Below are 12936 nucleotides of genomic sequence, written 5' to 3'. Positions count from 1 at the left end.
AACGAGGAAATTGATTAGGTACCATTTCTTGATAAAAAGCTGCAGATGATAAATAACACATCAAATAATAGTGTCTGCGTTGTTGTAGTCTTATCGCTGACAGAAGGGAAAATCCGCCAAAGTGCTTCTTCCTGCAGCGACGGTGTTTCAGGCTCTGACTGAAGGAGCTGCTCAGTGCACCAGCGGTCTCATGTAGAGGGTGATGAGGATTGTCCATGATGGTTTTAGTTTCTGTTGCATCCTCCTCTCACCCATCACAGTCCATCATTTTGTTTTTAAATAAACCAGAGTTTATTTCAATACGTTCAAAGACCTTAATGACTTTCATCTTAAACATAGTTTTAAACTGGGTTTTCAAAAAACCTGGTGTTTGCATAAAAATGTGCATTTATTGTTTTACTTTGTTTTTTTTTTCCTTACAGCGTTCATGTATGGTGGCCCTGAAGTGCAAATCACGTCAACAAACCACTTAATGCAAAAACTTAAGTAAATATCACGACAACAGTTAAAAAAGGAAAAAAATATAACAAACAATAAAATATAAATAAAAATACATTTTAGGAATCAAAATTTCGGGAACCGAAACATGATGTAAAATAAAAAAATAAAAAAGTAACTTCAGAAATGATGAAAAATTAAACAAAATAAGAAACTGAAAATAGGAAATCACTGAGTTGATGATGACATTTTTTCACCTTTTCAGCAGGAAGTTCTTTGGCATGGCGATATCTACAGACAGAAGATATCTCTTGTTAATGGCCATAAAAAATCAGCGATTGATCAACTGTTTTTCCCTAACTTATCCTGTCCAGCAGCTCAGCAAACAGATTAGAGCTGAATGCCTCTTGTGTTGGACAGATTTTACGGTTACATTAGGGGGTTTGTTAATCTTCGGACACACAAGGTGTATATTTGTACAAACCCGTTTTGTATTTGAAGCTTAACTTTATTTATAACGGTTATATTTGTATACTTTTTGATCAATCAGCTCTTTACTACAGTTTGGACAAAACATCTGCTTTTCCCTCTTCTCCAAAACTCAAACATCATCAACCAATCAGTGACGTCTCATAGAACTTACCTTTTCCAGTTTCTTCTTTTTTGTTTTATGTTTTTTAACATTTCATTTTGATTTCCGGAAATTACTTTGTTTTCCTTCTTTTTAACGTTTAGTTTCTAAATTTTTTTTTGTTTTTTTAATGATTTGCTTTATTTAAAATTGTCGTTGTGATCTTTGATATGTTTTTGCGTTGAGTGATTTGTTGATGTGATCTGCACTTGAGGGCCACCGTATTCATGCATTCAGCCATGCATTTAAAAAAAAACAACAACAAATAATTTGAGTTGGAATCCGAAACATAACAGAAGCGATTCATGTTGTGGTTTTATGTCAAACATCAATAAGCGTGTGTGTCACCTTGGGCTGTCATCCATCATTGATCATCTCAGCAGCCACACACAGAGGGTTGTGCTTTTTCATTGATTCTCCATCTATCTAACTCGGATCATGTTCTTTTAAATGTGTCCTGTCCGAGCTTTGGTTTTATATAAAACGTTACAAATTGCATTTCCATAAATTTTTGATTTGATTTACTTATATTTTCAAACACAGAATAAAATAGTTAAATGTATAAGGATCAACGGAAAGTGATGAAATTCTCAAAAAAAACAGTACGTAGAAGAAAAATGAATTTCCTTCCCAATGTTACAATATTTTATACATATATTTTTACGTATGTTGACAAAAGAATTTTAAAAAAATCCTCAAGGTACCAAAAGAATGTCATGATTGCGCCCCATTAGATTTCTCATGTTCTAATTTTTACGTTTCCAAATTTGACAGTTTGTATATATTTTTTTAAACTGTGTAACATTTTTACTCATTTTGCTGCTTTACGTTGTTCCACAACTTCCCCCCACCGACAGAAAGGCACAGACTCTTTTGGGTTGTTTGATGTGGTTTTTCTCCTTAGTTTCGGTAGGTTCTCTGGAACTAGTTTGTTTTTGGCTTTATAAATTATTCTTATTGTATTTTATTTTATTATAACTGTAACATTAAGTAATTTCGATATATTCAATAAAATAATACCTACTTAATAAAGTGTCGCTTTATGAATTATTCTTGTTTTTTTATGTGCATAGTGCCTGCAGGCTGGTTTTGTACCATAGTTGAGGTAGTGCAGTACTAGAGCACAATATAATTTGTACATATTGAGAAAATATTTAACCTGCTTAGTTTCCCTACTTTTTGTTATTTTTAGCAACACTTTTAATTTGGGTTTTATTTATGGAATTTAATCTCTGTGTTTCAGTTACTCCCCCAAAAACGATACATTTAGTTTTGTTTAGATTTATGGATGGTTCTCTCTTTTGTAGGGGCTGGAGAGATTAGGATAAATGTCACCAATGAGCACTCTCAGTCGATGATCAACGTGCTGCCCAACAAAAAGGACCAGCCCTCCATGTATGAGCAGCTCAGAGACATTTCCATCGATAACATCTGCAGGTGAGTTTTAAACGTGCAGGGCACAGCTTTATACTCTGGATGTTTCCGTGTTAACGCTTCTGAAAACATTCTTTTCCCTTCGCAGATGTCTGAAGGCTGGTTTGACCATGGATAACGTGATAGTGGAGGCTTTCTTGGCCAGTCTGTCCAACCGTTTGTACATTTCTCAGGAGAATGAAAAGTGAGCAACGTTAATAAATTAACAAGTCCGCTTACAATCAGATGAGGAGTTTAAAAACATACCACATGCTCTGCTGGCAGGGATGCCCATCTAATTCCAGATCACACCATCCGAGCGCTGGGCCACATAGCTGTGGCTCTGAGAGACACTCCCAATGTGATGGAGCATATCCTGCAAATCCTTCAACAGAAGTTCTGCCAGCCTCCGTCTCAGATGGATGTTCTCATCATTGACCAGCTTGGCTGTATGGTCATCACAGGAAATGTAAGCGAAAAGAGTGGGGACATTTCTGCAGGGCAGCAGGAGTCCCTCTTTTGAAATGAGGATATTTGCATAACAGCTGAAGAGTTGAAAGATAAACAGACAGTTTAACAACATAGATGATGTAATTGTGGCTTAAGCAGAACAGAAGGAACTCCCTTCCCTTTGCCAGATGGGCTTAAACATTATTATTACTGTACATTTTCTGGATGGTGTTCAGCTCTTTAGTCCAGAGTTCTTAAAGAAAAGAGCCAAGTTGGCACATTAATGAGGTTTAATTGGCTGATATTAGCTACTTTTCAGGATGAAAGGCTGCAATTGAGGATTTCATGCAATGAAAACTTCGATTTAAATTTAGGAAAAGTGGTGTCAGATTTAGACTTTTTTTTTATCTTGTTACCTTTTTCTTCTTCTTCTCTTTTAAGCAATACATCTACCAGGATGTGTGGAACCTGTTCCAGCAGATAAGCGTCAAAGCCAGTTCAGTGGTTTATTCAGCCACCAAAGACTACAGGGATCACGGTTACAGGTAAGTCAAGTATGCCAAACATGCAATTATCTATGCATTCTGGCTTTAATGTATTTAATACACACACTGTACCCTAACAATACTATGGTTGCCCCGCCTCCCGCCTAGAATTGTTGACTGGAAATGAATTATGCAACAATCCGGATTTTTCTTTTTGTTATTAAATGAACTGTGAGAGTTTAAATAATAGAATAAAACTTTATTAATCCCACAAAGAGGAAATTGCCTCAATTACTTACCTTTATATCAGCCGGGGAGCCGGTTTAGCTCTTGCTGGTTTGCGGCGCCTTCCGTTCGTGAAACCAGGGTTCGACTCCGGGCTGCTCCCTGTTCCCTTCTCTACCTCTGCCGGTTCCAAGCCCGGTTTAAGAAGGTTGCGTCAGAAAGGGCATCCGGCGTAAAACATTGCCAAATCTACCATGCGACTCGTTCGCTGTGGCGACCCCTGATGGGAGAAGCCGAAAGTGGGAAAAAAAAACAAAAAAAAAAAACTTACCTTTATATCAGCCAAATTTAGTTGTAGACATTTTTTTCCAGAAGAATCCAGAGGACAAAAGGTTAGTCTTCACTCGCTGGTGTCTGACCTCAAATCTCCATCGTTATTCTGTGTACGGTGTGCAAAGGCACAATGAGACAGGACAGTAATAGCGTTTTAACAGCAGCTTTTTTAAAAAAAGAAGAAAAATTAGGAAAATACTGAGCACCCACCACCAGCTGAAAAAAACATTTTGTAGCAGTGGTAAAATAATTCCATTATTTCAATAACTTTACATTAATTAAACTAAGATTTTATTCTAATCTTAAACTAGGCCATATTTGAAAGAAGTAGGAAAATAGAAAAGCTGTCCTGCTTGTATGGCTATGATGGAATAAAGTTTCTGTCCTAAATCACAATCTGATATGTGAGATATTTGCAATATTTTATAACCAAATCACCATATTTCTTAAGCCAGCCGTAAGTTGGTTGCATTTTTTTCCTTCTTTAATTCGATTTTTTTGGTTAACTTGTACAAAATAATTTTTTTTTGCATTGTACTAGCTTTTCATAAATCTGGTGGAAAAAAGGTTCTCTTTTGTTAATTTTACATTGAATTTTATCTGTTTTGCTTATTTAAAAAAAAATCATATTTAGTTGAATGAAACTTCTGGTTTGTGTGTTTTCTCCTTATTTCATATTTTGTCTCTGTCCATATTAGACACTGCTCCCTGGCGGTGATCAACGCTCTCGCCAACATCGCAGCCAACTTGCAGGGGGAGCAGCTGGTGGACGAACTGCTGGTAAATCTTTTAGAGTTGTTTGTCCAACTGGGCCTGGAAGGAAAAAGAGCCAGCGAGAGGGCATCCGACAAGGGGACGGCGCTGAAGGTACGCGATTCATTGTTTAAACCCCAAAACATGGCAGAAAAAATGGCTAACGGTCCCATTTGGCCCCTCGTGGCTCCTCCTCCCACCACAGGCATCGAGTAGTGCCGGAAACCTCGGAGTGCTCATTCCTGTGATTGCTGTGGTGAGTGCTGTACAGATGATTTCTGTTCATCCGCAGAGCTCGGGTGAATCATCTCCATTATTATTTGAGGCGAATGCAAAGCGTGTAGTTAGGTTTTAACTTTGTGAGCAAATATTGACCAAGCCGGTTGCAGAACAGACATTTGTGTTTCCAGTTCAGTGCTGGATGTTCTTTTATTTATTCTGATCACATACCGTTGTCCTTCATTAATCGTTTACATCTAATGAACGTTTTGCTGAAACAGGAGTTGCATTGAACAAAAATGGACTTATAAAACATTCGTTTTTATTCCGATCATATGTGTATGAGAGTTGTTGTTTTCCAAGAATATAAATTAAAGTTTTTTTTTCACATAAAATCTTATATTACAGCTTAAAGCGCCTCTTTAAATGACGCTTTTGCTGAGCTGTTGGATTATCCATTTGCCTTATTGCAAAGAAAAAAACAATAGAAAAAGAATAGCACACATACACCGAGTGAAGGTCCCAGGGCAAAAAAATTAAACATGTTCAATGGGAGAAAATTTTCATGAGAAAAAAACCCCTCCTCTGTCAGTTTAGGTGCCTGATCTACTAACAAATAGATGGACTTTTTTGAAGAAGCGTTGAAGTCTTCAGCTCTGTGAAGGATTGACGACCCTGCCTATGAACACAAGACAGTCAGTGCGGTGCTCATAGATGAGGAAGAGGAAGGGATGGTCCACGACAAAGCGGATCTGAGAGGACAGAGGCATGAAGCCCACTTGGGTCAGAGAGGCAGCCTCGGTTCCCTCCTCATTGACTGTGATGGTTCCCTGGTGCTTCAGCTGCACACAGAGATCAGAGTTAATGTGTGTGATAGATGTTATTCCTCAAAGGGACCATTGCTTCAGTCTGGACTCACCCAACTCATGACGACTCTTTCTGACGTCATTCCAGAGAAGTCCCCACTCCCCTGGAACATGTCGGAGAGGCCCATCTCCTTAAGGTTTTGAATCAAGTCGTAGCTTTGCTCCAGTGTGAAACGAGGTAACAAAACCTCACGGGTCCTAAGAAAGAGAAAAAATGGGGAGACCTGGTTATAAATCATATAAAATCCAAAAAGTTGACAAAATCCACCCAAAAAAAATTTGTGTTTTTAACATGTCCTCCATCATTTTTCTGATGATGGACGACATGTATTAAGTAAATTTAGTTCACAATTGCATTTTTGAGTATTTCTTTGTTTAAATCGTAAATCAGGAGCAGACGAAAAAAAGAAATAGAGCTTAAAAATTTCGTTGTGCAGGCCAAAAGCTCCTTATCGCTCCATTCTGATGCATCCACTTACAGACAAATAGATCCACGTACGTCTTTATTTTTCTTGTCTGAGCTGGAATCTGGCTCAAAACTGTACAGCTAGATAGCTGTGACATTACTGGCCTTTTTTTGTTGCACCAGTAATGTAAGGTTGGGGTTGTGAGGGGCTTTAAACTAGCTGTTTGTGGTTGACGGCAAGGGGGGTTGTTGTTGTTCCGCTTCAACAGTCCTGCTCACAACTCAAAGGCGAATTTCTGATAAACTACTGCAGGTCTGTAGAAACTATGTCCTAGAAAAAGACACAAGCTCTTAACATTTTGGTTAAAAACGGCATAATCCTTATGTAAAGACCACTGGGAACACTTCTAAAATAGATCAAAAGATGATGGGACTTTAAAAATGTTTCATACTAACCATTAATGTGTGACGTTACTGTGAAGGAGGCTAAGCTGGTAACTAATTGATGAAATAATGTTAAAGGTCAAAAAAATCTACCGCTATTCAAATTCCTATTTTTTTCCTGAGAGGTCTTAGCGCCGGAATGAGCATCAAACTGTCCTTTTATAAATGATGAAACCCCAAATACTTGAATTCGTCAATAATATGAAGCCAACCTGTTTGTCATGTTTTTGAGCCACTTGTTGACAACAGTTGGTGAGATCTGCCTCTCCAGGGTTCTCATCCCGCTGATCTTCCTTGGTAAGGCGATGAGCATGCTGATGTTTCCTGAGTATGGGAGCTGCGCGGAAGAACGGTTACATCTTCATTAAGTCGAGTCACCAAGCGGTTTGTGGATTAGAGAGCACCTCCACCAAACAAGAGCTGCCGAGCACCCACCTGTAGGATGTCACAGTCCAGTTCATGGTCGGCAGCAGCCAGATAGTTCCCCTTATTGGCCATCATCGGCACACGTACGCTTGTTTTTTCAGTAATTCGGAAATTGCGATAGTAAGTCATCTCCTTTGGGAATTTCTGCTCCCACGTCCCTGTTTAGCCAAAGAATTGACAGATCACTTGCGTTAAGAATTCACACATCTTAGGAGTTTTCTTTCCACTTACCTTTAAAGTACAGGTAGTTTAGCAGCATCAGCACCATATTTGGATCCACACTCTTCAGTGGATCTTTGATCAGCCCCTTGGTAAGTTTCTGTATGCGGCTGTTGGCCTTCTCCAGGAATGCTGGATCTCTGAAGTTGACTGACTGCGGCTCAGCAAAATAATAATTCTTGCTCTGTGTACGGAAGCCGTCTTTCATGGAGACTTCTTTCTTAATGTAGACGTCATTTACAGAGCGTAACGTGTAGCCAAAGTTCCTCCTGAAGAGCCTGTGGGTGAGCTTCCTGAACAGCTTATGCACCGTCGTGTTATCATAGTGATGGCTAGCGTTGACAAAATCTGCAAATCCCAGAGCTTCGTAGATCTGCTCATGTGTCCCCGGCCCGGCGCCTAAAGACATCATCCCCATGGCGATGGAGATCCCCGCAGGTGCTAGCAGGATGTTGTCGCTCTGGTTTACGTGGTTCCGGAGACTCCGGTAAAGGTTGAAGCCGAAATGGGCATTCACGGTGTTGAGGCGCTGGAGACGAGATCGGCCGTGGAAAAGCCTCAGGAGCCGAGCTCTTCGGATCTTTGGGTCAGAGGCTTCGGCAAAGATGTCAATGTCAGGGGGTGGTGTTGAAATCTCATCAATCTCATCGCCCTCGCTGAAAAACAATAAAAAGTTAAAATTTAGGTATCAGAGTTTCCTGCTTTCTGAATCATCAAGGTTACTTGAAAAAGGCTGAAAATGGTCTGTTGTAAACCTACTCTGACTTTCATTAAGTGCAAAGCATTTGAGTTATTTTCCTAACATTGGATTTTGAATAATCTTACTTACATGTAATCATCACTGCCAGCAGCAAGAATTTTATCAAAATCGATGTAATCTTCATCCTCAAAGCCATCAAAAACTAACTCATTAGTGACTGTATTTGCTTTGTGGAACTCCATGGGAATGGCCTCCACATCCTCTGTCCCAGCCGGCTGTAAGCCTCTAGGGTTTGGATCTGGACCGCTGAAGTGAGTGCCGAGGTCTTTGATGCCGGCCGAGCATGGAGCAGCCAGCAGAGAGGCCGCAGCAATGACCATAATGACCCACATCCTGAAAGCAGAAGAAATGTTTTTTGAAGTGTAGCTTATTGTCGGGTCCCTTCAGCAAAAGGATCATTAGATTAAATGAATTTTGATGAAGCTGTAGGTGGAAGACGATCTCTTTTGTTCCTCAAAAATGCTGTTATTTTGTTAAATCTCTTACCTTTGCTGTGAACTTGTGGGAAGTGCTGCGTTGCCTCTGTTTGTAGGACTAATAACACAAATCTGGACTTTGATTCAGGGTTCTCCTAAACAAATATACAAGATCAAACAGTTCAAAAAGTCTACTGACAGACTAAAAGCTTTAACTCTTCACAATTCCAAACTGTTGAAGTACTTTATTATTTAGATGTAATATTTTAATTTAAAAAATTCAACGTGTCTTGTGTTTGACATAAGAGGGTGTCTTGCAAACATTTTTACTCAAAGCACCCCCTTAAAACAAAAAAAACCTTCACATTTAGGTTTGTGTACTTAAATGATTAACTCTTCCGCATTTTTCTGACCTTTTCTGTTTTTGTGACTTGTAGTTGACAAGACGGCTTCAGCCAATCAAGGAGGCCAAGCCCCGCCTTCAAAAGCTCTTCAGGGACTTTTGGTTGTATTCTGTGGTCATGGGTTTTGCTGCAGAGGGATCAGGTGAGCGATGTTTTCATGATGTGTTCCATTAAAAAATGTTCTGGTTCAGTGACCTTTGGTTCCCTAAAACACAAACACAAAAGGTGAGAAAAAAGAGAATGTAAATTCTCTTTGAAAATGTTATTGGACTGATTGAAATGACTCCATCCAGTGAAATTAAGAGAGACAGAGGTCTATTTTGTCGGGGGGTCTGAACATACAACTCCAAGATCCAGTGCCCTGGAAATTTCCCAGAAGTCTCTGCAAAAAAACAGAGTGCTTTGATGCTCACTAGTTTGGCAAATATAGACAACACTGCATTCCGTTTAAACTATTTTTATTTGCAATAAGTGTAAATTTAAGTTTTCTTGATCAGAACACAGTGGATTTATAAACAGTCTTTGTAAAATGTTTATATTTAGTACATTTTTACTTTAGCAAAGGGGTAACATCATATTTTAAAGAAAGTACTGAGCATGTGTCCGAATTGCTTTATAATGCAGGGACTATATTACACTGGATAGTCCTGTGCTGTATAGTTTTTTAGGCGTTAAGTAGTGATAAGGCTTTCGATCAGAGTCAGAGTTTTAGATGATCCATTTCTTCTGTATTCTTTTTTTTATTCAGGACTTTGGCCTGAAGAGTGGTATGAAGGTGTGTGTGAGATTGCCACCAAGTCTCCTCTTCTCACTTTTCCGAGTGGAGAACCACTTCGCTCTGAACTACAGTACAATTCGGCGTTGAAAAATGACACTGTGACACCGGTAATTTTGAAATCCTGGACAGGATTTCTATATATTTTTTTGCATTAGTTAAGGTTTCAGTAAGATTCCAGTGCTAACTGTATTATTATTACTTTACTGCCCTCAGGCGGAGCTGAGTGAACTTCGGGCAACCATTAGCAATCTTATCGACCCCACTCCAGAAGGATCTGCCCTCATTAACAAGCTAGACTTTGCCATGTCCACCTACCTGCTCTCCGTCTACAGATTAGAGTACATGAGGTCAGCCTCACTGCCATTTTAATCCTTTGTCTCAACAGATCTCTAAAGCCTGTTTTTAACACCTTTGTGTTTCATTAGGATGCTGCGATCCAACGATCCTGATCGGTTCCAGGTCATGTTTCGCTACTTTGAGGACAAAGCCATCCAGAAAGACAAATCTGGTAAACTTTGATCTCCATACACAATAAACTACCAAATTCTACTTTTGCGATTCTATTTCTTACATCAACTTTGACCATTGCAGGCATGCTGCAGTGCATTATTTGTGTAGGTGATAGGGTCTTTGATGTCTTTCTCCAGATGATGGCTGATAAGGTACCTTTGAACAATCCAAAAGTGAAAGACATCTTTGGAATTAGATCATGTTAAGCACAAATCATGGTTAAAAATTTTCACATTTTTTCTGTTTTAAGCCAAAAACTAAAGCGCATGAAGAGGAGCTGGAGCGACATGCTCAGTTCTTGTTGGTCAACTTTAACCACACCCACAAGAGGATCCGCAGAGTAGCAGACAAATACCTGTCTGGTCTGGCTGAGACGTGAGTTCTGATCATAGTTCTAGCTTGTCTGGCTCCAGTCTTTGGATGTTTTTCATGCATTTCTGTGTTCCACAACCAGATTCCCCCACCTTCTTTGGAGTGGTCGAGTGTTGAAGACCATGCTGGATATTTTGCAGACCCTGTCTCTGTCTCTGAGTGCAGTAAGTATCAGGACAAGGGTGGCTGAACCATATAAGTTTGAATCCCCTTAGATCGCAGATGTCAAACTCCAGGCCTCGAGGGTCCCTGTCCTAAATGTTTTTGGAAATAGCCTCTCTTTGACAAAATACACCTGATCCAGGTTATCAGCAGCGATTAGGGCTGAGTTTCTTAAAAAGAAGAAGGATGCTGCCCCTCCACGGCCTTGAGTCCAACACCCCCGCCTTAGATGAACGAGTCAGACTGAAAGATGGTCAAATGTTTGGGCACGTGTAGAAGTTTGCATTGTTTTTCTTCTACATTTGTTTTAGGACATTCATAAAGATCAGCCATACTATGACATTCCAGACACTCCCCACAGGATCACTGTGCCGGACACGTATGAAGCCAGAGAGGTGAGTCGGTCTGCTTTAATGTTTGTGACCACCAGAGGGAAGCAAAGCACTTTTTTTTAATCTAATTTTTTACATGTGCCACTTTCTATGGTAGTTTTCATATCCTTTATGTTTCTTTTTTGCTATATTTTTTAATAATATAAATGATTAACCAAGCCCTAAGTTCAAACAGGTAGTTTTTTTTGTTTTACAAATTTTAAGGACCAAATCCCTTTAAAGGTCATAACCTCATTCACACACACACATAGTTAATACACAGATGGTGGCAGAGTCACTATGCAATGCACTATCCAGGCCACCAGGAGCAATGTGGGGTTCAGTGTCTTGTCCAAGGACACTTTGGCACCCATGGGTGGGAACCAATCCTGGAATCAGAGACTTACCACTCTACATCTGCGCCACGGCAATCCCAACTAATCAAGTTGATTTTTAAAATGTTCTGACATCAAATGGAAGTAAAATGGAATAAGCAAGCATTTTTTAATGAAAAAACTCAATAATGGAGTGCTCAGTCCGCATCTTCTTCTAAAGGACTCTTTTTGTTCCAGAGCATTGTGAAGGACTTTGCTGCTCGCTGTGGAGAGATCCTGAAGGAGGCGATGAAATGGGCTCCTTCAGTCACAAAGTCCCACCTACAGGTCCGTTGTTTCTCTTTTGGATTTAATTATTGACATTTAAAATAAACAAATTAAAATGGATGAAATATCGAGATATGTCCTGATCTGATCACGTGATCAAAAAAGGCTTAATCACGTCGTTTCGGACTCTATCGGAATGGAATGTTGCATTCTTATAAGGGATTGGATATTTATTGTATTGATGAGCACAAAAATGTTTCTATCTTATTATTACAGATAAATACTCAAATAGAAGTCTGCATATCATAAACGGGTTACAAAAATATTTCGCCAGAAAACACTGAAGTTAGTTGGCGCTAGTTTGAACACGAGACGCACAAAAATAGCTGTTGGCAAGATTTTCGCAGATTCAGACTTCCAGGCTCAATAACTTAATAATTTTTAAAACTGACAGCATATGTCTCTATTGGTTTGTTTTAACGGCAGAAACTCAAAATCAAATAACTGTGAATCGGATCTGGGCTTAAAAAGCCTGATCGGGACATCCCTAGTATTGACCTGTTTTGTGTTACATTAGACTGTCAGGCTTTACTTAGGAGCTTTCTGTTTTTATGAACATAGGAGTACCTCAACAAGCATCAGATGTGGGTATCGGGTTTGTCTCAGCACACCGGGCTTGCCATGGCCACGGAGAGCATACTGCACTTTGCAGGCTACAACCGGCAGAGTACCACTCTTGGCGTGAGTCTAACACACAAAAGCTCTTCCAGGCTCGCTCCCATCTCAATTCAGTTTTTATCCTTCTGAATTTAAATCCAAATAAAAACGTTTCTAATTTGGCAGAAACATGTATTTTCTCATTATTACACAGTGTCATTTTAGCATTACTCTATAGGCTTGCAGACTATTTGTTAGTGTTTTTGTTGAAACGGCATGTTGCGCTTCACTTCCTTTTCAAAAACAGGGATTTTTTTCCCCTCCTACACAAATATACTGTACATTTGTCTCACAGCCGCCTCTGGGCCTGATGCTCATTAACCTTTGTCCACCACTTTAACAACTTAAATGTGGCGTGTTTACGGTAGCTGCTTTAGCAAAACCTGTGCGTTTTTGTAAGTACTGATCTAAAGTCTCTTATAGCCTTTACACCTATGTTTCTCATTCTGTAGCAGTGGCATACAGCAGCTCTGTAAACAATGACTTATCCACTTGTTTGCAGTGCTGTATGTCAGTACAGTGGCATGCTTAACTAG

At 39.5% G+C, this 12936-nt stretch overlaps 2 protein-coding genes across 5 annotated transcripts in view; one reads left to right on the top strand and one right to left on the bottom strand.

The window, feature by feature from the left end:
- Nucleotides 1-12936, top strand: part of LOC101154784 (phosphatidylinositol 4-kinase alpha) — a 31395-nt gene that overhangs the window by 6077 nt on the left and 12382 nt on the right. For all 3 annotated transcript variants that reach the window (XM_023958259.1, XM_023958260.1, XM_023958258.1), the window contains exons 14-29: nucleotides 2377-2506; nucleotides 2592-2687; nucleotides 2768-2951; nucleotides 3374-3477; nucleotides 4674-4842; nucleotides 4934-4984; nucleotides 8922-9030; nucleotides 9637-9773; nucleotides 9880-10013; nucleotides 10092-10174; nucleotides 10258-10328; nucleotides 10427-10551; nucleotides 10631-10712; nucleotides 11022-11105; nucleotides 11654-11743; nucleotides 12305-12424. In XM_023958259.1, coding sequence (XP_023814027.1) covers nucleotides 2377-2506; nucleotides 2592-2687; nucleotides 2768-2951; nucleotides 3374-3477; nucleotides 4674-4842; nucleotides 4934-4984; nucleotides 8922-9030; nucleotides 9637-9773; nucleotides 9880-10013; nucleotides 10092-10174; nucleotides 10258-10328; nucleotides 10427-10551; nucleotides 10631-10712; nucleotides 11022-11105; nucleotides 11654-11743; nucleotides 12305-12424 — 1769 coding nt within the window. The remainder of the gene's footprint in view (nucleotides 1-2376; nucleotides 2507-2591; nucleotides 2688-2767; nucleotides 2952-3373; nucleotides 3478-4673; nucleotides 4843-4933; nucleotides 4985-8921; nucleotides 9031-9636; nucleotides 9774-9879; nucleotides 10014-10091; nucleotides 10175-10257; nucleotides 10329-10426; nucleotides 10552-10630; nucleotides 10713-11021; nucleotides 11106-11653; nucleotides 11744-12304; nucleotides 12425-12936) is intronic.
- On the bottom strand, nucleotides 5126-8655 carry serpind1 (serpin family D member 1). 2 transcript variants are annotated; one of them, XM_004072160.3, is made up of 7 exons: nucleotides 8555-8655; nucleotides 8138-8401; nucleotides 7321-7964; nucleotides 7099-7247; nucleotides 6876-7000; nucleotides 5867-6011; nucleotides 5294-5789 (listed from the first exon to the last, which is right to left on the bottom strand). In XM_004072160.3, exons 2-7 carry the CDS (start codon nucleotides 8398-8400, stop codon nucleotides 5598-5600), a joined length of 1518 nt encoding a protein of 505 aa, XP_004072208.1. In that variant the 5' UTR covers nucleotide 8401; nucleotides 8555-8655; the 3' UTR covers nucleotides 5294-5597. The 2 variants fall into 2 exon arrangements, with proteins under 2 accessions (XP_011477186.1, XP_004072208.1); XM_011478884.2 differs by lacking the exon at nucleotides 8555-8655 and having other exon boundaries at nucleotides 5126-5789; nucleotides 8138-8400.

This window comes from Oryzias latipes, chromosome 9 (genome assembly GCF_002234675.1).
Source record: "Oryzias latipes chromosome 9, ASM223467v1".
Taxonomy (NCBI): Eukaryota; Metazoa; Chordata; class Actinopteri; order Beloniformes; family Adrianichthyidae; genus Oryzias; species Oryzias latipes.
Note: the sequence above shows the minus strand (reverse complement) of the source record. Positions and strands in the feature narration are given on the sequence as shown.

Excerpts from the sequence above, each read along its gene's own strand:
- serpind1 (XM_004072160.3), bottom strand. The coding sequence starts at position 8,400 with ATGTGGGTCATTATGGTCATTGCTGCGGCCTCTCTGCTGGCTGCTCCA. Across the intron at positions 7,001-7,098 it reads TGGACTGTGACATCCTACAG|CTCCCATACTCAGGAAACAT; the intron begins GTGGGTGCTCGG and ends TCTTCCGCGCAG. Across the intron at positions 6,012-6,875 it reads CTCAAAAACATGACAAACAG|GACCCGTGAGGTTTTGTTAC; the intron begins GTTGGCTTCATA and ends TCTCTTTCTTAG.